General features: G+C 62.3%; 2 protein-coding genes across 6 annotated transcripts; both read left to right on the top strand.

Annotated features, from left to right (window-relative positions):
* The first annotated feature begins 1,113 nt into the window (after window positions 1-1,113).
* HRAS (HRas proto-oncogene, GTPase) lies at window positions 1,114-4,298 on the top strand. 4 transcript variants are annotated; one of them, XM_080640870.1, is made up of 6 exons: window positions 1,119-1,277; window positions 2,453-2,612; window positions 2,782-2,960; window positions 3,066-3,225; window positions 3,323-3,410; window positions 3,884-4,298. In XM_080640870.1, exons 2-5 carry the CDS (start codon window positions 2,502-2,504, stop codon window positions 3,389-3,391), a joined length of 519 nt encoding a protein of 172 aa, XP_080496996.1. In that variant the 5' UTR covers window positions 1,119-1,277; window positions 2,453-2,501; the 3' UTR covers window positions 3,392-3,410; window positions 3,884-4,298. The 4 variants fall into 4 exon arrangements, with proteins under 4 accessions (XP_080496994.1, XP_080496996.1, XP_080496995.1 ...); XM_080640871.1 differs by having other exon boundaries at window positions 1,137-1,224; window positions 2,539-2,612; XM_080640868.1 differs by lacking the exon at window positions 3,323-3,410 and having other exon boundaries at window positions 1,114-1,277.
* Window positions 4,299-15,092: 10,794 nt separating this feature from the next.
* RNH1 (ribonuclease/angiogenin inhibitor 1) lies at window positions 15,093-24,603 on the top strand. Of its 2 annotated transcripts, none has more exons than XM_080687174.1 (10): window positions 15,093-15,118; window positions 20,050-20,154; window positions 21,388-21,555; window positions 21,803-21,973; window positions 22,395-22,565; window positions 22,640-22,810; window positions 22,958-23,128; window positions 23,402-23,572; window positions 24,080-24,250; window positions 24,363-24,603. In XM_080687174.1, exons 1-10 carry the CDS (start codon window positions 15,108-15,110, stop codon window positions 24,448-24,450), a joined length of 1,398 nt encoding a protein of 465 aa, XP_080543300.1. In that variant the 5' UTR covers window positions 15,093-15,107; the 3' UTR covers window positions 24,451-24,603. The 2 variants fall into 2 exon arrangements, with proteins under 2 accessions (XP_080543300.1, XP_080543301.1); XM_080687175.1 differs by lacking the exon at window positions 15,093-15,118 and adding an exon at window positions 17,631-17,949.
* Window positions 24,604-25,501: the final 898 nt, after the last annotated feature.

Genomic DNA, 25,501 nt, shown 5'->3' with positions numbered 1-25,501 from the left:
ACACCATTCTTTCTTGTGAATAGAGGGTGTCCACGCGTTACTCTGACATTTTTAAATCATGTTAGAAACATGTCTTTCTGAGAGTCCTGAAAGGGGCCGGTTGGTGCTTTGATGGGTGGGGGAGCTTCAGTTGTGGGGCGCCGTTTGTTAACTGGGCCACACCGCGAGCTTCTGCAGGGCTGGATGTCGGGGTTTGGGGGGAGCTGGTAGGCCGGCAGTCTGTGGGGCCTGCCCAAGTTGGGGGAGGTAGGTAAGGGGGTATGGGGCTGAGCGCTACGTGAGAAGCAAGATCCCGGTGCATACGGGGCAAAAAGATTGAGCCGGCCTCGCTCGGCTGCGGGCTCAGATGCCCCCGCTCAGACCAAGCGCCCCTGCACTGCCCGCCCCTGGGTGCACGACCATGCCCGGCCGGTGGTCCTCGCCGAAGCTGCCAAGCGTCCTGGGAGGGAGGAAGCGGCCATCCCAGAGCCGCCTGCGGGGAAGGGGGTGCAGGACAGCCGGGCCACTGAGGATCTCAGTCTCCGGCTCCTGCCCCCTCCCTTCTCAGCCAGATCCTGGGGGGCGCCCATGGTGCCGACTCTGCGGGCTCCACCCTCCCGGGGGGTTGTTTTCCGCTCCAGGGCCCTCGGTGGGCTGCGCGGCGCCGGGAAGACCTCGGAGGGCGTGGACGCGGCTGTGTGCGCCGTCGAGGTGCGGAGTAGCCCGGCGCGGGGCTCCCGGAGCGGCTCCTGGGCCTCGAGCGGGACTCCGGCGACCCCACCCCAGACCACACCCGCCCGCCGACTCGCTTCCCAGTACGGTCTCTATCTCCCTGGGAGCCCGCCCTGTTTCCGGGAGAGTCCGGGGCCTCCCCGAGAAGCTGTCGCCCGGGACCCTCGGCTCCGGCCCCGAGGACCTCCTCCAGCGCCGGCGGCGACAGCCCCCAAGGCCGCGGCCCACGAGGGCCAACCAACCCGGCACAGCCCTCCGCGCCTTCTGCTCCCGGAAGCCCCGCCCGCCACCGCCCCTGACGGGCGGGCCGGTAGACCAACCGCAGTGTGGCTGGGCGGGGCTGGAGGCAGGGTCCTGGGCGCACGACCAATGGTAGGCCGCGCAGGGCTAATGGACGGATGCGGGGCGGGGCGGGGCGTGCGCGGCCCGGGCGAGTGTCCGCCGCCCGCGCTCGAGTCCGCCGTCCGCAGCCGGAGCCGCACCCGCCGCGGTCGGAGCCCATGCACCGGGGGAGTCACGCGCTCCGGCCCCCGCCCCGGCCCCGGGGGTAGTCGTGCCTGTGAGCGGTGAGTGCGGCGGGGGGCGGCTGCGGCGGGAGGGGGATGTTGGAGTCGGGCGGCGGGGCCGAGCGGCCCGGAGCCGGGAGCCGCCGTCCTCGCTGGGCGCGCGGGGGCGCAGGTGAGCCGCGGGCGGGGCGCTGCGGCTCGGGGTCGGGGCTGCGGGCGCCGGGGCACCGGGTGTGCCTCGTCCCGGCCGGCTCCTCGGGCTCCGTTTTCCTGGCTCCGTCCTCCTGGCCCCCCAAGTGCCCTCAGCTAGTGCGCGGGGCTGCTCTGCGCTGAGGCCTCCCGGGCCACGCTCTAGGCGGGGTCTGCCACCCTCCACAGTGCCAGGATCCCTCCGAAGAGCTCGGGCCAGCGGGCCAGTCTGAGGTTTAGGACGCCCGCTGTTTTTTCTCACAAGGGCACCCCCTCATTAAACATCAGAAGTTGGAGACACCCGCAATAGGGCCTTGGCCTCAGGCCCTTTTTCATTCCCACCTGTCTCCCTGCTCCCACACCTCCTTTGGGTCTCCTGTTGGTTAACCTGTGCTTCCCTGAAACCCTGCCCCCCGCTGGCCTCCTCATCCGCCTGGTTTTCTCCCAAGTTCCCATGGCAGGACGACACCCCGGGTTCCGGGGCTTAATCACAAGGAACAACAACAGCCTGTAATTATTGGAATGGAGAGTCTAGGACCTTCCTAGCCTAACCGTGGGTGTCCTCCACAGCTCTCTGAGCCCACCAGGCCGGGGTTGGGTTCTTCCCGTGCCCGGAACAGCTCCTGGCATGCAGTAGGCGCTCGGGAGCACTTGCCGAGTGCACCCATATGCCTGGTGGGGCCCGGGCCGGCTGAGGGTTGGCACTGGCCTGCCTGGGCACGTTGCTGTGCGCTGCAGTGTGGCAGGACCTGTTCCTGTAAGGAGGGGGCCCTGTAACCTCAGCCCCAGGCGCCTCCAGTTCGGGCGTTCTGCCTACCCAGCAGCTTCTAATTTGGGTGCATGGTCGGGAGATGCTCTCAGCTGTCAGCCCTGCCTGGGGGGCCAGCTTGCTGCCTCTCTCAGTTACCAAGTGCGGCTGCAGATGCCACAGGTGGGCCGCCGGCCGTTATGCTGGCTGCCACCCCCCTTACCTGGATGTTGGGGCCCAGAGCTCAACTGGTCTGCCGGCTGGGGCCTGGGTGCGGCTGACAGGGCTTCCTTGACAGGTGGGACAGGAGGCCGCCACAGCATCGCGAGCCGCGGCCCTGAGGAGCGATGACCGAGTACAAGCTGGTGGTGGTGGGGGCCGGAGGTGTGGGGAAGAGCGCCCTGACCATCCAGCTCATCCAGAACCACTTCGTGGACGAATACGACCCCACCATCGAGGTGAGCGGCCCGCTCCTCCCCCCAGCACCACACCCTCTGGGGGGCCTGTCTTCTGCCTGCTCTGCAGGAGCGGGTCCCCTTGACGGAGGACCTGGGGAGCACAGGAGGGGCTGGTGATGCTGCTGCCACACCCCCCAAGGAGGGGTCCCTGAGCGGTGTCCTCCCACAGGACTCCTACCGGAAGCAAGTGGTCATTGACGGGGAGACGTGTCTGCTGGACATTCTGGACACGGCGGGCCAGGAGGAGTACAGCGCCATGCGGGACCAGTACATGCGCACCGGGGAGGGCTTCCTCTGTGTGTTCGCCATCAACAACACCAAGTCCTTCGAGGACATCCACCAGTACCGGTGAGCGGCCCGCCCTCGGAGGCGTCCCTGTCCTTGGTGTGTGCGCCTGGATGCAACTGTGCCTGCAGCCCGCCCGCCAGCCAGCTCACACCTTCCTCCTTGCAGAGAGCAGATCAAACGGGTGAAGGACTCGGACGACGTGCCCATGGTGCTGGTGGGGAACAAGTGTGACCTGGCTGCACGGACCGTGGAGTCCCGGCAGGCACAGGACCTCGCCCGCAGCTATGGCATCCCCTACATTGAGACTTCCGCCAAGACGCGCCAGGTGAGCTGGCACCCCGCCCACAGCTAGCCAGGGCCCCGCCCCGCCCCGCCCCGCCCCGCCAGGGAGCCTTGCTCATCGCCCCTCTCCCTCAACACAGGGCAGCCGCTCTGGCTCTGGCTCTGGCTCTGGCTCCGGGACCCTCTGGGACCCTCCGGGACCCCCGTGACCCAGCTGCCCCTCGCGCTGTAAGTCTCCCGGGACAGCAGGGCAGCGAGGGAGGCCAGGGCCGGGGTCAGGGCTGAAACAGCTCTAGGGGAAGGTAGAGGTGGAGGTCCCTGGAGAGAGCTGTCTTGAGCCAGGCCGGAGCGGTGACCCTGGGGCCCCAGCCCCTCTGCCCCCAGGGTGCCTCGATCCCTTAGCAGGAGGGCCGTTGGGGACAAGGGCAGTAGCTCAGAGGTGGGCACAGGGTGGTCAGGCTCAGAGCCAGGCCTGGGGCCTCCCTGCACGGGGTGGGGGGGGCTGCTGAGGAGCAGGTGTCTGATGGGGGCGCCCTGAGGCAGTGAGAGGAGCAGCACGCGGCTCTTTGAGGGTGCAGGTGGAGAGGGGGCTGGGATTCTGCTGGAGCTTACGGCAGGCTCCCTAGGCCTCCGTGTCTCCTCCCCTGCTGGGCCCTCCGGCCGAGGCCCGGAGCCCCCTCTGAGCGGCTCCTTCTCCCCAGGGCGTGGAAGACGCCTTCTACACGCTGGTGCGCGAGATCCGGCAGCACAAGGTGCCCAAGCCGAGCCCGCCGGACGAGGGCGGCCCTGGCTGCATGAGCTGCAAGTGCCTGCTCTCCTGACGTCCCTGCGCGTCCTGGGTGCCCGCCCCGCACAGGAGCCCGGAGGTGCCGGATGCTGGGAGGAGGGGAAGGAAGGAAGGAAGGAAGGAAGGAAGGAAGGAAGGAAGGAAGGAAGTGCTGCCCAAGCCTGGCCATCCCAGGGCTGGGGGACAGAGTGACCGTGGACCTCCCAGGACGCTTTGCACAGACTGGTGAACCGAGGCCTCCGGCCCCAGCCGCGCCTCTATTTGCAGCCCGTCCGGCCCCCTGGGCGCAGGTTCAGTTGCAGTAAATTATTTGATGGTCTTGACCCTGGCGTCTGGCCAGCTGTGGTGTGTGGTCTCTCATGGGGTGGGGGATGGGGGGTACGGGGGGGGGGCTCGGACCTCAGCTTCCTCCAGCCAGTGGCCCCTCGGCCTGAGTCGTCAACCCTGCTGCCCTCTCTTGTTGAGGGTCTGGTCTGCCTGTCCCTTTGCACCCCCCTCCCCCCCAGCCACGGGGGGGCCTGTTGCTCCCAGAGCTCTCTGGTCACCGGCCCACGTGGCTTTGTGGGGCGCAGGTGGCCGCGTGCCGCTCTGAGGGCCCGTCCTTCCACCACAGGGGCTCACTCTCGTTCAGACTGCGTCAGGCCAGGGCGCCCTGCCCTCCAGGCCCAGGGCATCACGGGGACGCTTCAGGTCCCGCTGGAAGCAAGCAGGCGGTGAGCTCCTTCCTGGGCCGTGTGGCTGGCGCAGGGCGTGCCCGTGGTGCCCTCATGGCTGCCCTGGGCCGACACTGGTTACCTCCAGGCTGCTGACCCCCAGGGTCTGCTGGGTCCACCCGGATGCCCAGCCCCAACCTGGTTTTCCAAATCAGAGCAGGAGAGGAGGTGCACAGGACCGGGGCTCTCCCTACTCCTGTGACCCCAGAGCAGCTGTGGGCAAACTACGGCCCGCGGGCCGGATCCGGCCCGTTCGGCTGTTCTATCCGGCCCGCGGAGCCGAAAGAGCGGAGGGTTCTCTTGCTCTCCCCTCCGCTCCTTGACTTTGAATTTATATCAGTTCACACAAACACTCCATCCATGCTTTTGTTCCGGCCCTCCGGTCCAGTTTAAGAACCCATTGTGGCCCTCCAGTCAAAAAGTTTGCCCACCCCTGCCCCAGAGGGTGAATCAGGAGGGCTGTGCTGAGGCCCCCTGGGGGAGGGGAGGGCACACTGCAGCCTCCGAGTTCCGCCATCCAGGCTGAAGGCGCCTGAGCCAGCACCGGGCTCCGGGGTCCAGGCTGGCCTCCAGGGGCAGCTTCAGGAGGCATTCTAGGTGTGGGCACGTGTGCCAGGCTGGGAGAGTCCCCGCCTGTCCCCCAAGGTGCCTCGGCGGCGGGGGGGGGGCTGCTGCTGTGCTCTCACAGTGGGGGAGGGGGAAGTGAGGGGCACTGGCCAGCAAAGGGCCCGCCCACTCCTGTGGCCTCAGTGGAGGGGGCCCTGCCCAGCTCCGGCCGCACCTCCTCCGTGGCCTGGGCTCTCGGCCGCACACGGTCACTCCTGTGCACCTTGAGGGCTGTGCCGTGGCCGAGGGCCCATGCTGGCCTCCAGGGTGCGGGCGTCCCACAGCTTCAGTGAGTGAGGGGCCTGGGGACGGCAGGTGCGGGTGGGGCAGCCGAGCAGGGCCCGCTGCCTCGGGTCCAGGTAGTCCCCCCGGGGCACTCGGAGCTCCTCTGGCTGACCTGCAGGTGGCACGTGGCACCTGGACAAAGCTGCTCCCCCCAAGGCCACTGGGTTCGGAGGCCAGTTCAGCTCGACTGGTAACCAGGGGCAACGGCGCCTGCCGCTCAGTGGGACTGACCCCGACCCAAGAGGAGCCCGAGCCTGGTACTGGTGCCAAGTGGGCCAAGGGCTGCGCCACCCCGGGAAGCCGGGAGGGGCCGTGCCCAGGAGCCCAGGTGCCTTTCTCCAGGATGGGCCCGAACCCTAACCCTGTCCCGCAGCGCAGCCGCAGCGCCGAGGCAGGCCCTGGCTTTGTGAGGGTGGAGTGGGACTGGCTGAGCGGGGCCCCAGGGACAGAGCATCCTGTGACGGGGTCTCTCTGGGCAGCCCCACCCCTAACGGAGCCCCGGAGGAACCACCTATTGGGGAGCAGAGGGTGTTCCGGGTGGGGCCTGGGTCAGCCCTGGGGGGGGGCGCTGTGCTCACCAGTGGGGCTTCCCCTTCGGGAGAGCTTTCCCGCGAGGAGCTCACGATGGGCCTGGGACCCCTGGACTGAAGGAGTCTGAGAAGCCCCTCCCCCCACAAATGAGAGCCTGCTCCCAGGTCAGGCACTGGCAGGTGCCCCGCTGAACCCAAGGCCGCCTCTCCCACGGTGGGGCCCCTGTGTGCCGACACCCCCAGAGAGGAGGCTTGCTCCTTCCAGAGAGGACTGAGGGGCCAAGGACAGGCCCCTCACGGAGGCCCAGCATCGGGGCACCCTGTGCTGAGGGGCCAAGCAGACATCCCAGCCCTGGCTACCCACTTCCCCACGATGGCCACCGTGGGCATGGGGGGCCCAGCTCCGAGGGTCAGAGAGCAGACACCTGCTGGGCTCAGGGGTCAGGCTGGGGCACACGCCGCCACCTGGGCCTCGTCCAGCCACGGCCCGAGGCGCTGGGTGCGCCAGGCGTGAGGCAGAGGGTCAGCGGGATGTGGGAGCAGCGGGATGTGGGAGCAGCGGGATGTGGGAGCAGCGGGATGTGGGAGCGTCGGGCGGGGACAGGGCTCAGCTGTGGCTACAGAGCCCGAGGCCGGTGGAGGCCGCGTCCCCGCTGATGGGAGAGGCCGAGGCCCGTGGGGCTGTGCAGGTGGCTCCCCTCCTGCGGTGGGGTCTGTCTCGGCCGGCAGCCGGCAGGCCCGCTCACTGTGCCTCTCGCTGGTCCTGGGCTGGGAGATGGCGACGTAACCACGCACGCCGAGTCCAGTGTCATCCGAGGACTGTCTGTCCATCTTTGTCTAAGTGTCTGTTCAGAATGTAGGCCCATTTTTTAGCGGATCATTTGTTTTATTGAGTTTTAATAATATTTTGTTCCAGGTCTGTGTGAGTCCTATATTAGATGTAGGATTGCAAATATTTTCTCACTCTGTAGCTTTCCTTTTTGTAAAAAAATATGTTTTTATTTATTTATTTATTTTTTTTAGAGAGAGGAAGGGAGAGGGATAGAGATAGAAACATCAGTAAAAGAGAAACATCACTGAGCAACACACACTGATGAACAAAAACATAACCTGAGTCATAGAAGCATCGAACAGACTGTCCAACCTCAGAGGGAAGGCGGGGTGGTGGTGGTGGGAGGGGTGAGGGGGTAAGAGATCAACCAGAGGACTAGTGTGCATGCACATGAGCATGACCAATGGACACAGAGAGTAGGGGGTGAGGGCATGTGCTAGGGGCTGGGGGCGGCCTGGGGGAGGTTAATGGGGGAAAAAGGAGACTTATATAATACTTTAAACAATAAAGAATTTAAAAAAGAAAAAGAAACATCACTGATCCGCTGCCTCCTGCACGCCCCCTACTGGAGAGACGTGGCCTGCAACCTGTGCATGTGCCCCAACAGAATTGAACAGGGACCTCTTGGTTTGTAGGCTGACGCTCAACCACTGAGCCACACCAGCCAGACTCTGTATCTTTCCTTTTCACCCCCCCCCCCTTTTTTTTTAAAGAAACCAATTTTTAAAATTGGTTTTAGAGAGAGCAAGGGGAGAGCGAGCTAGCTAGATATAGAGAGACAGCGATTTGTTGTTGATGCGTTCACTGGGTGAGTCTCGTAACGGGGCTGACCAGGGACCCAGCCCAGATCGGGACAGCGCTCTGAGGGAGCTGCCTGATGGGCCTCCTCTCCACTCCCCGAGCAGTGTCTCCACCGCGTGCAGGCCTTCAATTTGGATCAAGTCCTGTTCAGTTTCTTCGCTCATGCACATCTCACTAGATCAGCCGTGGGCAAACTACGGCCCGCGGCCCGGATCCGGCTGTTCTATCCGGTTCTCTTGCTCTCCCCTCCGCTCCTTTACTTTGAATTTATATTAGTTCACACAAACACTCCATCCATGCTTTTGTTCCGGCCCTCCGGTCCAGTTTAAGAACCCATTGTGGCCCTCGAGTCAAGAAGTTTGCCCACCCCTGACCTAGAACCACCTCTTCCTCAGCTCCCATGGCCGTGCCCTCTGGCGCTGGCCACAAACGAGTTCCCCACTCCACACAGAAGCTGGGGTCACGGATGGAAGCACCGAGTCACACCTATTTCTCAGCCCATCTATTGCCGAGCTTCCCAAGGGCTTTGAGTGCAAACCAAGTACAGGCAGTCCTCGGGTTCCACCGGAGATCCGTTCCTACGGCGCGATGTAACGCGATTTCACCGTAAGTCGGAACCCACCTACATAAGCACCTCCGTCACTCACATGGAGCACAGACACAGCAGTAATGAAGTGAAACAGTAAAAAAATTTACAAGAAAGATAACTCCTGACCTTTACTTGTGGTAAATCCTATCTAATAAAAGGGTAATATGTAAATTAACCAGCCCTCTGTCACAAAGATGACAGCGCCCATAGCCACAAGATGACGGTGCCCAGTCCCCTCAGCCCCACCAGAGTCCCCCAGTCCTGGGGGGGTGGCCGCTGAGAGCGGGCAGCGTGAGCGTTTCACCCGGCTGTGGAGGGCCTCTGGGCAGTGGGCACAGAGCAGCCAGGCCCCACAGAGAGCAGAGAACCACGGGGAGTGGGCCTAAGCCATCAGGGCTCCCGGATTGGAGAGGGTGCAGGTCGGGCTGAGGGACCCACCCCCTGTGCACAAATTTCGTGCACCGGGCCTCTAGTAAATAATAAAAAACATAAAGCACATGTACATTCGTCGAAATGACGAACTTCTTTTTTAATAAATAAATGGGAGATGGTGACGTAACCATGAAGTGATATAAGTCGAGTCTGACGTAACCCGAGGACTGTCAGTACCGGTTGCACTTGGTGGTCTTGAAAGAGGGAGGTGGCCTCATTTCTTGAGAACTAAAGGGCCGGGCACAGTTAATACAAAAACCCACACACCCATTAGATTGCTACCGAGACAGGGAGGGATGTGGAGGCCAAGACCCAGAAGAGGGCTCAGCGAGGTGTCACCTGGAGCACGTGCTGAGTCGGGAGACAGCGGCACGGGGCCGAGGGAAAGTGCATTTCAGGGCTGTGTGAGGGGGGGCCGTAACCCTCCAGGGCTGGATCCTGGAGGAGCGGCGGAGCCAGAGAGCAGGAGGAAGTGAGCTGGGCTTCGAGTGATCGCCGTGGGAGGAAGCTGATCTGACCTCTGCTGGGGCGCCTACCGGGCCGTGTGGGAGGGGAGAGGACCACCCCGTGCACCACCCTGTCACCCAATTCCGATGACTTCTTACACACAGACGTGCAGCACGCAGGCAGACGCCACCAGCACGACAGGAGGCGTGACGTGATGAAAACGACCCCAAAGAGATGCAGATAACGGAGCTATCTTTAAAATACTGGTAACTCTTTAAGGAAAGGACTTTAAAATAATGGTACTTCCTGTACTCAAGGAGCCAAAAGATGAGATTAACCAATCTGGGCAGGGGGAGACCTGAAACAGAAAACAAACAAAAACTGTAAAAGACAAAAATAGAAGAAGTGGGCGGCAGGACGCCCTGGAGGGTGGGCAGTGCGTTACTCAGGTGAAGAGGGACCTGAGCCAGATGGCAGGGGAAGGCCGGGTCTAGGATGGAGCAGCATCAGAGGAGACGACAGCTAGTGACGGGCATGAGGCGTGGTCACGGCGGAAAGGCGGACCCGTCTTTAGCTGGAGCTCAGAGGGAGAGCAGAACAAGAACAAGCATCCGGAACACCTCGGGGAAGAAGCGCTAAGCCTGGCTGGTGTGGCTCAGTGGGTTGGCCATCATCCCGTGTACGGAAAGGTTGCCGGTTCGATTCCCGTCAGGGCACATGCCGGGGTTGTGGGCTTGCCCCCTGGTAGGGGGCGTGCAGGAGGCAGCCGATCCATGTTACGCTCTCACATCAATGTTTTTCTCTTCTCCCTCCCTCTCTCTGAAAATAAATAAACTATTCTTAAAAAAAAAGAGCTGCCCTGACTGGTTTGGCTCGGTGGATAGAGCATCGGCCTGCAGACTGAAAGGTCCCGGGTTCGATTCCGGTCAAGGGCATGTACCTTGGTTGCGGGCACATCCCCAGTAGGAGGTGTGCAGGAGGCAGCTGATGGATGTTTCTCTCTCATCGATGTTTCTAACTCTCTCCCTCTCCCTTCCTCTCTGTAAAAAATCAATAAATTAAAAAAAAAAAGAGCTAAGCATTCCCCCAAACTGATAAAAGATAGCAAGCTACATGTTCTAGAAGCACAATGGGCATCAAGAAGGATAAATTCCAGGAAAGACACATCCAGGCACAACACAACTGTAGCCCCTTATCAGCAGGACACGTTCCAAACCACCAGAGGACGACTGAGTCACGGATGTACGAATCCTACATAGACCGTGCTTCCTCCTAGACATGCATGACTGGGACAAAGGTCAACTTATCTATTAGACACTGTAAGCCTGGCCGGCGTGGCCCAGTGGGTGAGCGTCGACCTGTGAACCAGGAGGTCACAGTTCGATTCCTGGTCAGGGCACAGGCCCAGGTTGTGGGCTCGATCCCTGGTGGGGGGCGTGCAGGAGGCACCAATCAATGATTCTCTCATCATTGATGTTTCTGTCTCTCTCCCTCTCCCTTCCTCTCTGAAATCAATAAAAACATATTAAAAAAAATAAATTAGACACATTAAGATTAATAACTAGTAATAAACTAGAACAATTATAACAATAACTGTAATAGAAGTTTATATAAACACTAGAGGCCCGGTGCATGAAATTTGTGCAGGGGGGTCTCCTTAGCTCAGCCTGCACCCTCTCCAATCCGGGACCCCTTGGGGGATGTCCGACTGCTGGTTAAGGCTCGATCCCAGGTAGGTTTGGAGTTGTGAGAACATGAAACAGTTATCCTGTGTGTGTGTGTGTGTGTTAATCCTCAGCCGAGGATATTTTTCCATGGATTTTTTTTTTTTTTAGAGAGAGTGTGGAAGTGGCTGGCAGTGGGGGAGACAGAGAGAGAGAAACATTGATGTATGAGAGAGACATTGATTGGTTGCCTCCTGCACATGCCCTGATGGGGGTTGGGGATCGAGCCTGCAACTGCGGTACGTGCCCTGGACCAGAATCGAACCAGTGACCTTTAGTCCAAGGGCCAACACTCCAACCACTAAGCCAAGCCAAGAGTTTATTAAACTCTAAGCCAAGGGCAAGAGTTTATTCTTGTCTTATTATTTATTAATGATTGTATCATTTAAAATTTATTTATTTATGGACTTTAGAGAGGAAGGGGGGAGTGAGACATCCTTTTGTTGCTCTACTTATTTATTCATTCATTGGTTGATTCTTGTATGTGCCCCCACCAGGGGTCGGACCCACAATCTTGGCCTATTGGGACTATGTTCTAACCAACTGAACTACCTGGCCAGGGTTATTGCATTATTTTTTAAAAAAATATATTGATTTCAGAGAGGAAGGGAGAGGGGGAGAGAGAGAGAGAGAGAAACATCAATGATGAGAGAGAATCATGGACCAGCTGCCTCCTACACACCCCACACTGGGGATTGAGCCTGCAACCTGGGCATGTGTCCTGAGAATCGAACCTCCTGATTCATAGATCGATGCTCGACCACTGAACCACGTAGGCTGGGCTACTGTATTATTTCCCATAAGAACAACTGTAGCCCTGGCTGGTTTGCTCAGTGGATAGAGCGTCAGCCTGCGGACTGAAGGGTCCCAGGTTCGATTCCAGTTAAGGGCATACGCCCAGGTTGTGGGCTAGATCCCCAGTAGGGGGCCTGCAGGAGGCAGCCAATCAATGATTCTCTCTCATCCTTGACATTTCTCTCTCTCCCTCTCTCTTCCTCTCTGAAAGCAATCTTCTATAATAATAAACGCGTAATATGTTAATTAGACCGGACGTCCAGAAGGACGACCTTCCGGATGAAGCCGGGGCTACAAGGGAAGCCTGGGTCCCAGATGCCAGAGGGAAGCTGGTGCTGGCAGCCGGGGGAAGGAAGGCCTATTCTTTTTTTTTTTTTAAATATATTTTATTGATATTTTACAGAGAGGAAGGGAGAGGGATAGAGAGCTAGAAACATCGATGAGAGAGAAACATCGATCAGCTGCCTCCTGCACACCTCCCACCAGGGATGTGCCCGCAACCAATGTACATGCCCTTGACCGGAATCGAACCCGGGACCCTTCAGTCCACAGGCCGACGCTCTATCCACTGAGCCAAACTGGTTTCGGCAGGAAGGCCTATTCTTGCATGAATTTCGTGCATCAGGCCGCTAGTAAAAATATATTAAAAAAAAAAAAGAACATCTGTAAACCTACGTTTGCCCACCCTGAAAAGAGGAAACCTTCACAGCACCCAGGAAGGCAGGCCATCTTCCAAGGAATAACTGACCGGAAGCATGGGAGCCGGAAGGCAATGGAACGCCATCCCGGGCGTGCTGGCAGGGGGATGTGCAGACCTTAAATCTACACAGTGAAAATGCCCTTCACGCACAGAAGACACGGACATTTTCGGGTCACAAGACTGGCGGAATCCCTCCCCAGCGAGCTTACACCACATGCAACCCTCCCAGGATCCCTGTCTGTTCTGCTCCATGTTGAACTGAACCCTCAGCACGAACCACACGGCGGCAGGAAGGAGTGACTCGGTGTTTACTGCATGAGTGCATTCAGGTGAGACAATCACCAGCATTTACTGATGTGGGCGAAAGGGGCCACGTGCTGACCTGACAGCTCAGGGGAGCCTTGCATGGCGGTCTTGCAAACTCAGAGACCTAAAGGAACCACAAAGCATGGTCTGAAATTAAACTGTAACTAAAAGCATTGATGGTGGGCATTCACCTCCTAGGCCGGTATCTTCCCTGACAAGGTCAACCTTTACCTTAACTGATCCTATCTGTCTTTTTGCATCTAGGATAACACACCCTTGAAATATCTGGGTAACCTTGTAACTTCCCTTTTTCTGGAGCCCCTGGGGCACAACCAGATGTGGTGGGCGCCAGGACAGAGACCACAAATCCCTTCATTATCATGTTCATTGTCCCTGCACCCACCTAAGTATGTGTCCATTATTTTACTTTTTATCCAATCCCAGGGGTTTCCCCTGCTTTGCTTTCTCCCACCTCCTTAATCCATCACCAATGGATTTCATGTCACCCACCTATGTCCCTCCTTTGACGGCCATGTATAAATACAGATGTAACCCGCCGTTCCCCAGAGCATCATCTCAATTCCTTGAGATTCTGCTTCCCGGCATATGTCCCACAGTTTGGCTCCAATAAACTCACACAAATTCTTTACAGGTTTCAATGCGTTTTTTTTTTTAAAGAAAAAACTTTTTTTCATTGATTTTTTTACAGAGAGGAAGGGAGGTTAGAGAGTTAGAAACATCAACCAGCTGCCTCCTGCACACCCCCTACTGGGGATATGCCGCAACCAAGGTACATGCCCCTGACTGGAATCGAACCCGGGACCCTTCAGTCCACAGACCGACGCTCTATCCACTGAACCAAACCAGTCAGGGCAATCAATGCGTTTTTTTTACGTTAACACTGACAATGCCGGATGAATGAAACTTACACAATAGCGATGATCCTTCCTTTCGTGTCTGCCTACCAGTCTATCAACGTCTGTTTGTCTCTCTCTGTGCGGCAAAGTCGGGGCTCCCAGATCTGGACTCTGCTCTAACTCACGGGCCCAGCCCCCTGCCCGCACATTCATGGCCCGGCCCTGGAGAGGCGGGCCCTCACCGTGACCTACGTCCGAGGCCCATTCATCCATCCACCCCAGGTCCCAGCCTTGCCCTGTGGGCGGCAGAGAAGGCCGCACCTAGACCACCGCCCCTCCCCGCTGCCACTCCGCAAAAGAGAGCCGCACGGGCCCCACGCGAAGTCCAGTCTGCTCACCGCCCCGCAACGCGGAGCCGCCCAAGCCCCGCCCCCGCTGCTGGACCCGCAAGTGGCTCCGCCCCTCGACAGAGCCCCGCCCCGTGGCCACGCCCACTAGGCTTGGGCCGCCCAGGCCGGACCACGTCCCCATCGCGGGTGTGGACCGGGCAGTGAGGCCTCGCCCCGCTAGGCCCACCCCGCCTCCCGTCGGAGTGCATGTCTCCTTCCCGGTTACAGTCCAGTGACAGTCCGCTGTGGTCCCGTGGTCGGTCACTCCCGCAGCCCGACCACCCGAGGGCCAAGAAGACTGCGGTCCGCCCGGGGTCAGCCCTTCCCGGCGCCGGCCTCGGTCGGGCCGCCTGTGGACGCGGTCATGCTGCTCAAGCGAAACGCGCTCGCGAGGCGGGGTGGGAGACGCCGGGACGGGCGGTGCTCAGGGGCGGGGAGAAGGTGGCGGCCGGCTCGGGGGCGGGGCAGGCGAGGCGGGCGGATGTCGGCGCGCCCCGCGGACGTCAGAGCGTCCGACGCATCTCTGCGCGTGCGCACCGGCCCTGCTCCCGGGGCACGCTGGGAGTCTGGGCGCGGCGGCGCTGCGCCTGCGCGGGGGGGCGTTTCCGTGGCTGGGCCTTAGCGTGGTCGTGGTGCGTGCCTCCCTGAACCCCTGATGCGGTGGCGCCCAGCCCGCCCGACAAACTAAGGCCGGTGTAGCCAGACTTTCTCCCCCAAGTCAAGTAATCCCCGGCCTTACTCCCGAAGGAACCGAGCCCCTGCAGGGACAGCCTTGGCAGAGGTCCGGCCCGGGCACTGGGCCTTGGGCGTGGCCATGTGCCCGCTGGGGAACTCTGTCCTGTTAGGTCACCTGAGAACCTGGGGGGCGCTGGGTCGGCAACTCAGGTGGGGGAGAGAAGACGTCATTGGGACAGCACCTCGGGGGGCCGCGGGTCCTGGATGGCACAAGGATTGGAGAGATGGAAAAACGGGGCCCACGCTTGGCGGTACTGGGCTGGCACCAGCCAGAGCGCCCACGCCGGTGTGGAGACGCGCGGGTGCGGGGAGAGCTGGTGGACTTGTGCAGCTTTGCAGGACAGCAGGTCAGCGGTGTCTTGGAAGCAGCTTAGAACCAGGCAGGCCCCCCTCTAGGATGGTGTCGAGGTAAGAAATGCCCAAACCTGTAGGGACTTTTTATGCATTTGTTAGAGCCAAGCTGACCGCCTTCGCCTCGGAGCAACATCTCTGCGGGTTGAGAAAACGCTCCGAACACGGCAGCTTTGCCGCTTCTGTTGCAAGTTAGAATAAAAGGAGGCGGCGCAGGGGAGGTGGTCACATGGAATCCACGGGTGGTAGGTTAAGGGGGCGGTAGAAAGCAGAAGTGGGGGGAATCTCTGAGATTGGATGAACAAACAAACACAACAGGGGCTGCGGGTTCAAATCAAAGCGTCCACAGGGCTGGCTCCTTCCCGAGACTCCGGGGGAGCATCTGCTTCTGGACTCGGTCCAGCTCCTGGGGCGCCTTCCTCCCGTTCAGAGTGCATCCGCTGCCACACCCCCCTTGACTGGGACCCCAGGTAACCCAGGACCACCTCCCTCCCTGGGGTCCCTCACTGAGTCACAAAGACCCCTTTGCCATGTAGAGTGACCGCTGGCAGGTTTGGGGATTAGGACGTGGACACCTTTGGGGGCCTTTGTTCGCCCACCGTTCCTAACATCTGGATTTTACTGGACGACGGGCGGTGTGCTGGAAGGGCAGGAGCCCAGGCACAGATGTCAGAAGACGGGCATCCCGGGTTTCCCGTCTTACTGCCTCTGTCCGGTTTCCCACAAGAGCACGCCCTGCTCCGGGCACAGAAGTCATGTTGAAGTTCAAGTTGACAATTTGCACCGGCTGCGGGGCGGCTTCGGGGACGGGGCCTGTGCCTGGTGGCTGGCCCAGTCTAGTCCTGGGCTCTCCAGACCCCCTTGCTACACAAGCAAGGACTGGCCCAGCCGAATACTCCCCCAGACTGAGGGCGCTTCCCTTGATCCCTCCAAAGAACAGACCACCGGGCACCGGTCCTCCTAGCCTAGCACCTCAGCCCGGTGAGCAGCCTCCCCCCGAGGCTTGTGAACGGGCTTCCAGCCCCTCCCCCAGCCAGCCACCTGGCTGCTGTCGCCTGGCCACTGCCTCACCCCATCCCCCAACCCCCCCTTTTATTTTTAATTATAAGAGAATGTTTATTTAGAAAGTTACAGAGGTAGCAGAGTGAGCCAGGGCGATCTAGGCCCAGGGAACACGTAGTAGAGGAAGAGGGCCTTGGAGCATAGGAGAGAATGCGGAGGTACCGCCTGGAGGGAAGAAGTGGGGGACGCAGGCTCGCGCTCCTGTGAGCAGAGCTGGGGGAAGGAAGGGGAGGGGGCTCCCTTTTATTCGCAGTATTACCCCCTGGGCACTTTCCTCAGTCTAAATACTTATCAGTTTACTTCTGAATTTCATGTCCCACTCTGGACTTTGAGCTCCACCAGCGCTGGCTGAGAGCTTTCCCCTGCTTCACTCACGCACGTGGCCCAGGAACTGGCGGGCACACAGTAGGTGTTCAGCGAACGGCTGACTGCCTGAGCGATGAGAACACAGTGCAGGAGTCAGGAGGGGCCACTCAATAGCAACGTCAGCCGGTTGACACGTGCCAGCTGCGGGCGCCCATGGAGGTGGCCTCCCAGGCGGCGTGCACCTGAGTGTTTCAAACAACGCCTGTGTCTTGTGATGCAGCTTAAACATTCCACTGTGCGCCCGAAGCTCGCTCCGGGCAGGAATCGTTTTTTTCTTAGATGTCAGCGTGTGAGTTAACGTGAAAACATTCAAACCTGTAAAGAATTTTTGTGAGTTTGAGCCAAACTGTTGACAGTTGCTGGGAAGCCGTATCTCAAGGATTGGGAGACTAGTGCAGAGAATGGCGTTTTTTTCATCTATTTTTATCCATTGCAATCCAAGGAGGGGACGTGGGTGGGTGACACTAAGTCCACTGGTGACGGATTAGGGAGGCGGGAGAAAGCAAAGCGGGGAACCCCCTGGGATTGGATAAAAAGTGAAATGACGGACACATGCTTAGGTGGGTGCAGGATAGTTAACAGTCAACAGTTGACATGATAACAAAGAAGGAATCTGTGGTATCCGTCCTCGCCTAGGCACCTCAGGCTGTGCCCCCAGGGGTCCGGAGAAGGGGAGTTACAAGTTACTCAGACATTTCAAGATAGGTGTGTTATCATAAATGCAAAAGTTCAGGTAAAGGTTGACCTTGTCAGGGAAGATACTGGCCTGGGAGGTGACTCCCCACCATCACTGCCTTTAGTTGAAGTTTCATTTCAGACCATCCCTGTGGCACTGTAGGCCCCCGCCCCCCGCCCCCCGAGCTGTCAGGGGCCCCTTTCGTCCACAGTGGGCATGTTATACATGAACCATTTTCCTGCTGCTGGACCTTTAGGTGGTTTTCAGGGTTGGACGGTTAGCAAAGGCTGCAAACGACACTGAGCTGTCTCCCAAGCGCGCGCACGAATATTTCTCTGGCCTGGTGGGCAGACGTGGACGTGCACGCGTTCTTCTCCCATCGCTTCGCGTCCACGTACACCCTCAGTCACTTCCTCTTGGCCGGTGTTCCGTAGCCAAGAGGCCCGGGTGTTTTGTTTCGGCTCCAGGGAAACCGGCTGCTGGAAGAGGGCGGAGGGGACCCGGCCGCGGCCTCCAGGGGGCCAGCCCGCCCCTCCCTGCGCCCCCGCCCCCGCCTGGGGCTGGCGCCCCTGCCCGGAGTCGGCCGGTCCCCTGACCCGGATCTGGCAGATAGAACTCAAAGGCCGGGTGGGGGCCACAAGGTGGGGGGCGGGGGGGCGGGAGAGCAGGCGCGGACCGGCTCTCAGGGGCCATGCCCCGCTCGAGGCCCCGCCCCTGCCCCCGCCTTTATCCCGCGTCCCATCCGGAAGCAGCTGGTAGAGTGAGGAGGCACCGGCGGCGCCAGGTGAGCTCTGGGGTTGAGGGGGGACAAGGTGAGGTCTGGGGTTGAGGGTTCCCGGCCGGCGGGTTGCGGGGGACATTCCGCGGCGTCCCCGGCGGAGCGGGCGAACTCGGGTGGTTCCCGCGGGCGTTTCCTGCGGCCCGAACAGGGAGGGCGCAGCCGGGCCCCGATACGTAACACGCGCCGGCTGATCGCGGCCTGTCCTGGGAGGACCGTGCGGGGAGTCCCCGCGCTGCAGAGGGGGCCCACGGTCCCCGGCGCCGGCTCGTGGGCCCGGGGCCCCCCACCCCCTGGATGCAGGCCGCCCTGGCGCAGGTCCTCCGCGGCCTGCTGCGCGCTGGGGACCAGATGGAGCGGCTCAGCCCCGGCCCGGCCCGGGCTCTCGGAGCAGCCCAGCTGGGGGCGGGGCCTGAAACGCGAATGTGCTTGTACCGCGCTAGACGAGGGGTCTTCACTGGGGGCATGTTGGGGGGATGTCACACGTTTTCATGGGGTTTTCAAAGGCCCAACGCAGGGATGCCCCAGTGTCTCGTAGGCCCTGGGGTGGGGGTGCTCTGCGATGGGTGTCCTTTTTGGTCCTGTCCTTAACCTCAGACCCTCGCGGTGGGTGGAGCCCCCATGTCTGGCTGGCTTCCTCGAGGGGGTGCGCCTGGGAGAGCAGTGGGGGTCAGGTGGTCCCTTAGGCAGGGAGGGCCCCGCATGGGTGCTCTGGCCTCTTCCTCCCGCAGGGCCTGAGGGTGGCCTCTGAGTCAGCGTCTGGGTGACCACACCCCGGCCCCCAGGGTGGGTGGGCTCCCTCTTGTGCTCACGTGCTCTGGTGACCGCAGTCGGTGACACCGCCAGTCAGCCGCCCTCGACCCAGTTTCGTCAGGCCCATGTGCTGGGACCTGTGAACAGGACTTGCTGCTGGGAGTCCCTCCTTGCTGCCCTGCCCCCTGACTGGGCCCTGCTCCAGCCGGGATGGGAGGGGCAGCCCCTTCAGCGAGGCTGGGCAGTGCCAGGCTCCATGCAAACAACAGCGGGAGACTTCTCAGGAGTGGGAGGGGGGTTTCGAGTGAGGCAGAGTTCTCAGGAAGCGGGAACCAGGACCTGGCACGGGCTGAGTCATCCTGTTTGGCAGGGCTTCTAAAGGGCAGTTCAAATCACATCGTTTTCTGGGCTTTCCATCGCTCTTGGACGAACCCAGGTCCCTGCCCTGCCCTGCCCACCTCAGCCAGGCTGGCCGCCCCACCAGGCCCCAGGCTCGTTCCGGCTGCAGCTGGTCCCTGGGCGGTTTGGGGCCCTGTGATCTGCTCCGTCACAGACCTGCTGCCAGAGGCCTCGCTCCCCGCAGCCCGCCTGGGTGACCTGGCTCCCCGTGGGCTCACCCAGGGTGGCGGAGGGTGGACCCTGGCCTGCCCAGAGCCCCGGCCCTCAGAGGGGATCAGAGCACTGACTGTGTGAGGTCCGCACCCCACCTGCATGTCCCGTGCTGGGCACTCGCGGCTGGTGCCCCAGAGAGCTGCTGCGGGACTGCAGGCTCCTGTCCCTCCCACCCCGCTGCCTCGGGGTGAGGCCTAGGTCCTCGCATCTTGGGGAGGGGCCTCTGGCTTTGGGCTGCTCTTAGAGGGGAAAGCTGGCCGAGCAGGCAGGCAGGTAGGGCTTCCACAGCACTGCATGGATTGCCAGTCCTGTGCCCCCCATCCCCGTCCCCTGCTGGGGTCCCCCTGCTGTGTCCAGGCCCACAGGCCACCCTCCCAACCCGTCCGTGCCCTGGCCGGGGCAAATGAGAGGTGGCAAGCCCAGGCCCCGCCCTCTCCCGGGCAGGAGGTGCCTAAAAGGCAGGTGCAGAGGCCACGAGGGGAATGCAGCCTCAGCTCCCGCAGCCATGTCCCCAGGCTCTGTGGCCGCCCGTGTCCCCAGGCTCTGTGGCCGCCCATGTCCCCAGGCTCTGGGGACACTGGGGCCTTTGCCAGGGGAGCCAGTGGGTGCAGCTCCCTCTGCCCTCCCCCCGTTTTCACTCCTGGCGACCGAGGGGTACAGGGGCCCAGGAAAGGAAACAGCACTGGCCTGCGACCTGAGAGAACTTGGCTCCAGTGCCCCCCTCCCTCTGCTTCCACCCAGAACACACTTGCCTTTCACCATGAGTCTCAGCCTCCACTACCAGCAGCTGAGCGACGCCCGGTGGACGGAGCTCCTGCCTCTGATGCAGCAGTACCAGGTGGTCAGGTACGGCCAGGTCCCCTGGGGGTGGCCGCTGCGCCCCGAGGGCCTGGTGTGCCTCCTGATCGGGGGCACAGTGTCAGCCGATTTTCACACGGGTGACATGTTCCTGTAATTTTCCCCAAATATTGACAAATGTAAATCCCTTCCTGGCTCAGTGGGCGGGGCTTGGCACGAGGCTCTGAAGGCGGTGGGCAGAGCAGCTGGCCGGGGTCTCTGCCTCGGCCCCTTCCTCGGGGACAGCCACTCGGCTGGCGACATGGAGGTGCTGCCCGCCCCGCCCACTGTCGGGTTCCGAGCCCAGCAGCTCCTCGGGCCTCACAAGAGGGCCCGTGCCTGCTGGGCGTCTCTTGAACTAGTTTAAATAGATTGCGGTTCCAGAAGGGTTAGGAAGATGGTTTTGGGGTGCCCTTTGCCCCGCTTCCCCTGAAGTCAGCGCCCAGGGCCTGGGGCTCTGGTCAAATGTGGAGCCAGCACAGCCGCCTCGACTCCGACGTCACGGCTTTCCCACTGGCCCCTCCGTCCCGGTCAGTGCAGGATCCCGTGTGGCATTTGGCTCCTCCTGACTGGACGGCCCCCCGTCCCTCCTTGCCCGTCTGCCTGCTGGGCCGGCTCAGGGCCGAGTCCCATGGCTCTGGCAGCAATACACAGAAATGAGGAGGCCGAGTCCCGCTGGCAGGTCGTGGTGTGGAGTGTGTGGTCGCGACGGCATCACGTGGTCACCCCGGTCACTGCCCGCCTGTTCGGGGGTGTCTGCCGGTTGTCCCCGGAGCCACTTTCTCCCGTGGTCATCGATAGGCAGCTGGGCCACGTGCCAGGCACTGCTGGCGTCCTGCTTCTGCGCAGTTTTGCCTTCGGACGTTGGCATCCCTCGGGGGACTGTGCCAGGATGTCACGGCTGCCGGGCCTTCAGTTCCTTGTACATTGTGGGTCCCCCCCCGCCCCCCGTGCTATCGGCGTCCTGGTCCTGCTGCTGGTCTCACGGCCGTCTTCTGCTCAGGTCTCCCCCTGGCTGTGCCCTGGGGGCGCTCGCTTCCTGGGAGGTGAGAGCCGCTTGGCATGCTGGCCCCACCCACGAGCCATGGCGTGCGTGCCAATGTCTTCCACTCAAGTGTCCCGAAACGACCCACTCACTCTCTCTGTTCCATTTAAAACGTCGAGGTGTGACTCCCTCATTCCTGGCCCAGAAACGGGTCGTGAACTGCTCCATGGCATGACCACCGCGTGTCCCGCCCGTAGGCTGGTCGACTGTGGCATCACCGAGGGGCGCTGCAAGGACGTGAGCTCCGCGCTCCGGGACAACCCCGCCCTGACCGAGCTCAGCCTCTCCTCCAATGAGCTGGGCGATGCCGGCACACACCTGGTGCTCCAGGGCCTGCAGCCCACCTGCAAGATCCAGAAGCTCAGGTGAGCCCATGTGGCCGCAGCCACATGCACTGGGGCCTGGGGCTCCCCCTGCTCCTGAGGGAGGTGCACAGTGACCCACTCCTGCTCCTGAAGGAGGCACATCTCAGGCCTCTCTCCCCCTCCAAGCTCCCCCTCCTGCCCTGGGCCTGGGACCTGCACCCTGGCCAGCCAGGCCACACAGCCCGTGATGGGCGTGGCCTCCCTGTGATGGGCGTGGCCTCCCTGTGATGGACATGCGCTCCGACAGCCTCCAGAACTGCAACCTGACCGAGGCCGGCTGCGGCACCCTGTCCAGCGTGCTGCGCTCCCTGCCCACCCTTCGCGAGCTGGACCTCAGCTACAACCAGCTGCGGGACGCGGGCCTGCAACTGCTCTGCGAGGGGCTCCTGGACCCCCAGTGCCACATCGAGCGGCTGCAGTGAGTGTGCCCCTGCCGGGTCCCTGATGCCCGCTCCCCTGCCTGGGTCACCACCGCCCCCACCCGCTGTCACTCGGCTTCGCCCACGTTGGTGCAGGGAGGTTTGAGGAGGGGCTCTCGGCACACGTTCCTCCTGTGACTGTGGGTCTGTGACCCTCTCCAAGGAGCTGGCAGCTGGCCCGTGGCCCCGCACTGCCTGTGTGGCAGGCGGCGTGGCACTGTGAACCTGCAGATGGGCTCAGCGATGTGGGGGAGGCTGAGCGTCTTGCTCCGGGTCCAGGACTTCTGAGCTTGGGTACCTGTGCCGGTGGGTGGTCTCCAGAAGGGTCACCGCCCTACCCCCCCGCGCAGCTCTTGGTGTCCGGGGCCCAGGAGGGAGGAGACGTTCCTGGGGGAGGGCTGACTGCCCCCCTGTCCCCAGGCTGGAGTACAGCAACCTGACGGCCGCCAGCTGCGAGGCCCTGGCCGCGGTGCTCAGGGCCAAGCGGGAGTTGAAGGAGCTGGGGGTTAGCAACAACGACATCGGCGAGGCTGGTGCCCGGATGCTGTGCCAGGGCCTGGCCGACTCCACCTGCCCACTGGAATCACTCAGGTAAGCGCTGGGCTGGGGTGGGAGGCGGGTCGGGGGTGGTGTCTGCAGCTGCCACAGCGCTTCCTGTGCCCCAGGCTGGAGGGCTGTGGCCTCACCGCGGCCAACTGTCAGGACCTGTGCGGCCTCGTGGCCGCCAAGGCCTCCCTGAGCGAGCTGCAGCTGGGCAACAACAAGCTGGGGGACGCGGGCATCACGGAGCTGTGCCCTGGGCTGCTGAGCCCCGGCTCCAGGCTCAAGACCCTGTGGTGAGTTGGGGGCTGGGCAGAGGGCCGTGGGGTCCAGGGTAGCTCTGTACAGGCGTGTCCCCGCCCTCCCCCCAGGCTGTGGGCTGGCCAGGTGGGGTGGGGAACGCCCCTGGTGGCCCTGCTGTGACGGGTCCCCTGCCCCTGCAGGCTCTGGGAGTGTGACATCACGGCCAGTGGCTGCAAGGACCTGTGCCGGGTGCTCAGAGCCAAGGAGAGCCTGAAGGAGCTCAGTGTCGCTGGCAACGAGGTGGGGGACGAGGGCGTGCGGCTGCTGTGTGAGAGCCTGCAGGAGCCCGGCTGCCAGCTGGAGTCCCTGTGGTGAGTGCCCGCTCCGGGGACGGGCCTGTGCAGGGAGGAGACGCCCGAGGGGACCTCTTGAGGCCACCCGCAGGCCAGGTGGCCCTGGGGGAGGGGTGGCCTGGTGGGGACACTGCTGGGGGCTGAGGACCAGGACCTGCTGCCGCCCGAGGGGGAGAGGCAGGCAGGTCAGGGGCCATGGAGATGGGAAGGCGCTGAGATTCTCTGGGCGGGGTACGGGGAATCCCCGGGGTGCCCGAGGGCCGGGGCTGCAGGTGTCCTCCGTGTCCCCAGGATGAAGTCCTGCAGCCTCACGGCCGCCTGCTGCCCGCACGTCAGCGCGATGCTGGCCCGGAACCGGAGCCTCCAGGAGCTGCAGATGAGCAACAACAAGCTGGGCGACGCGGGCATGGAGGTGCTGTGCCAGGGCCTGGGCCAGCCGGGCACCACCCTGCGGATGCTCTCGTGAGTGAGCGTCGTGTGTGTGTGTGTGTGTGTGGGGGGGGGGGGGGGAGGGCGGCCAGCATACCGGTCGGCCCCGTCATTGTGGGTCTGTCCCCCCTCACAGAGGAGCCCCTTGGTCCTGTCCTGCTCGGTCTGTGCGGGCCTCTGGGTGCCCACAGCGTCAGGCCTTGGGGGGCTGCTTGTTTCTGACGGGCGCGCTCAGGAACCCCCGTCAGGCCTCGGGGCCCACCCTTGACTTTTCCTTCGCTTTCCCTTCTCTGCATCGTTCCTTTTCTGTCCGTCACAAGTTTCGTCTTTGTTCCCTGTGTCCAGCTTGTGCTTCCCTGGGGACGGCTCTGGCCTCGGGGTCTTGAGTGGGCGGACCCGTTCAGGGCTCCGGGGCATGGCGGTGAGTGGGCCCCGCTGGCCCACGTGGTGGCGGCGGCACAGGCCCAGGTCACGCAGCCAGTCAGTGGCAGCCCGAGGTGGTATGCCTTTGTCCTGACCTCTGCCCTCCTGTCCGCCCAGGCTGGGGGACTGCGAGGTGACCGACGAGGGCTGCACTAGCCTGGCCGCCCTCCTGCTGGCCAACCACAGCCTGCTCGAGCTGGACCTCAGCAACAACTGCATGAGCGAGGTGGGCGTCATGAAGCTGGCGGAGAGCGCCCAGCAGCCCAGCTGCCCCCTGGAGAAACTGGTGTAAGTGCTGGGCGGACGGGGGTCCAGGGCTGCTGGCTCAGCCAGACCAGGGAGGACGTGGAGGGGGTCCCCTGGCTGTGCCCCGGCCCACACGCCCCCTGCCCCTGCGCAGCCTGTTCGACATCTACTGGAGGGAGGAGACGGAGGACCTCCTGCGGGCTGTGGAGGAGAAGAAGCCGGGCCTGAAGATCGTCTGCTGAGCCTGGCCCCTCCCCGGCGCCCAAGTCCCGAGGGGCGGGCCAGCTCTCGGGGCTGTCACTCCTGGTGCCTTAGCTTTAACGGGAGAGAAATGCTCAAACCAGCTTCTGCAAACATTCTGGACGTTTGTAACTATTAAAGCATTTTGGGTAGAAGGTCCTGTCTTCCCCGTGAGTCCCTGAGGTTCTGCATTGCAGGTGACGCTTTTATGAATGCTGCCTTGCAGGCCCTGGCCAGGTGTGCCCCAGGGGACCTGCTCCCTGCGGCCCTGGCCGCCGCCCCGCAGCCCCTTCCTCAGGGCCTGAGAGGACAGCAGGGGTCTGCCCGGAAGCCAAGTCCTGCCCACACGGGGCACCAGAATGTGCTCTCTGCCTCAGAGGCCTGGCTCACCTGTGGCCGTAGGCCTCCACACTGCTGGGCCCAGCGGGGTCCGCTGACGCCCCTCACCTGCCAGCACAGGGTGACCTGCCCTGATGGGCACAGTCAGGAGGCATTCTGGCCGCAGCAGCTGAGTCGGTACCTGCAGTTGGTACAGGAGAGGGGAGCTCAGCCACCACCCACGGGGACGGCACAGAGCGAGGAGGGAGGCTGGGACCTAGAGGCGTGACCATGGACACAGCACCATTGCACCTGCCGTGGCGCGGCTCAGCCTCGGGGACGCGCACTGGGGGTGGAGCTGGGGACCCGGCACCGAGCGGGTCTAGCTCAGGATAGAGCAGAGCCAGCCTGGGGGCCGGGCACTCCACAGCAGAGCCAGCCGATCCTGGACACTCCTGAAGTGAGGGCAGCCCGTGGCCACGCGGCCTCCACAAGCAACAGGGTGCTCGCCGGGACAAGGTTCAGGGGAGGGGCAGCTGGGGCCCCGGTGCTCTGCAGCCCTTTCTCATAACATCTCGGTTTGAAACTCCCCAAAAGGAGTTGACAATCAAACAGCTAAGGAAACCACCCCTCCCCAGCAGGTGGGACTCAAACTCCGTACTTTTCAGGGCAGATGCGCTTAGCCCCCCAGCCAGGGTCCACCGCCCCCACACCCCACCCAGAACCAGCTCCCAG

This window comes from Plecotus auritus, assembly GCF_963455305.1.
Source record: "Plecotus auritus genome assembly, chromosome: 9".
NCBI classification, from domain to species: Eukaryota; Metazoa; Chordata; class Mammalia; order Chiroptera; family Vespertilionidae; genus Plecotus; species Plecotus auritus.
This window is presented reverse-complemented; position numbering and strand designations above follow the sequence as displayed.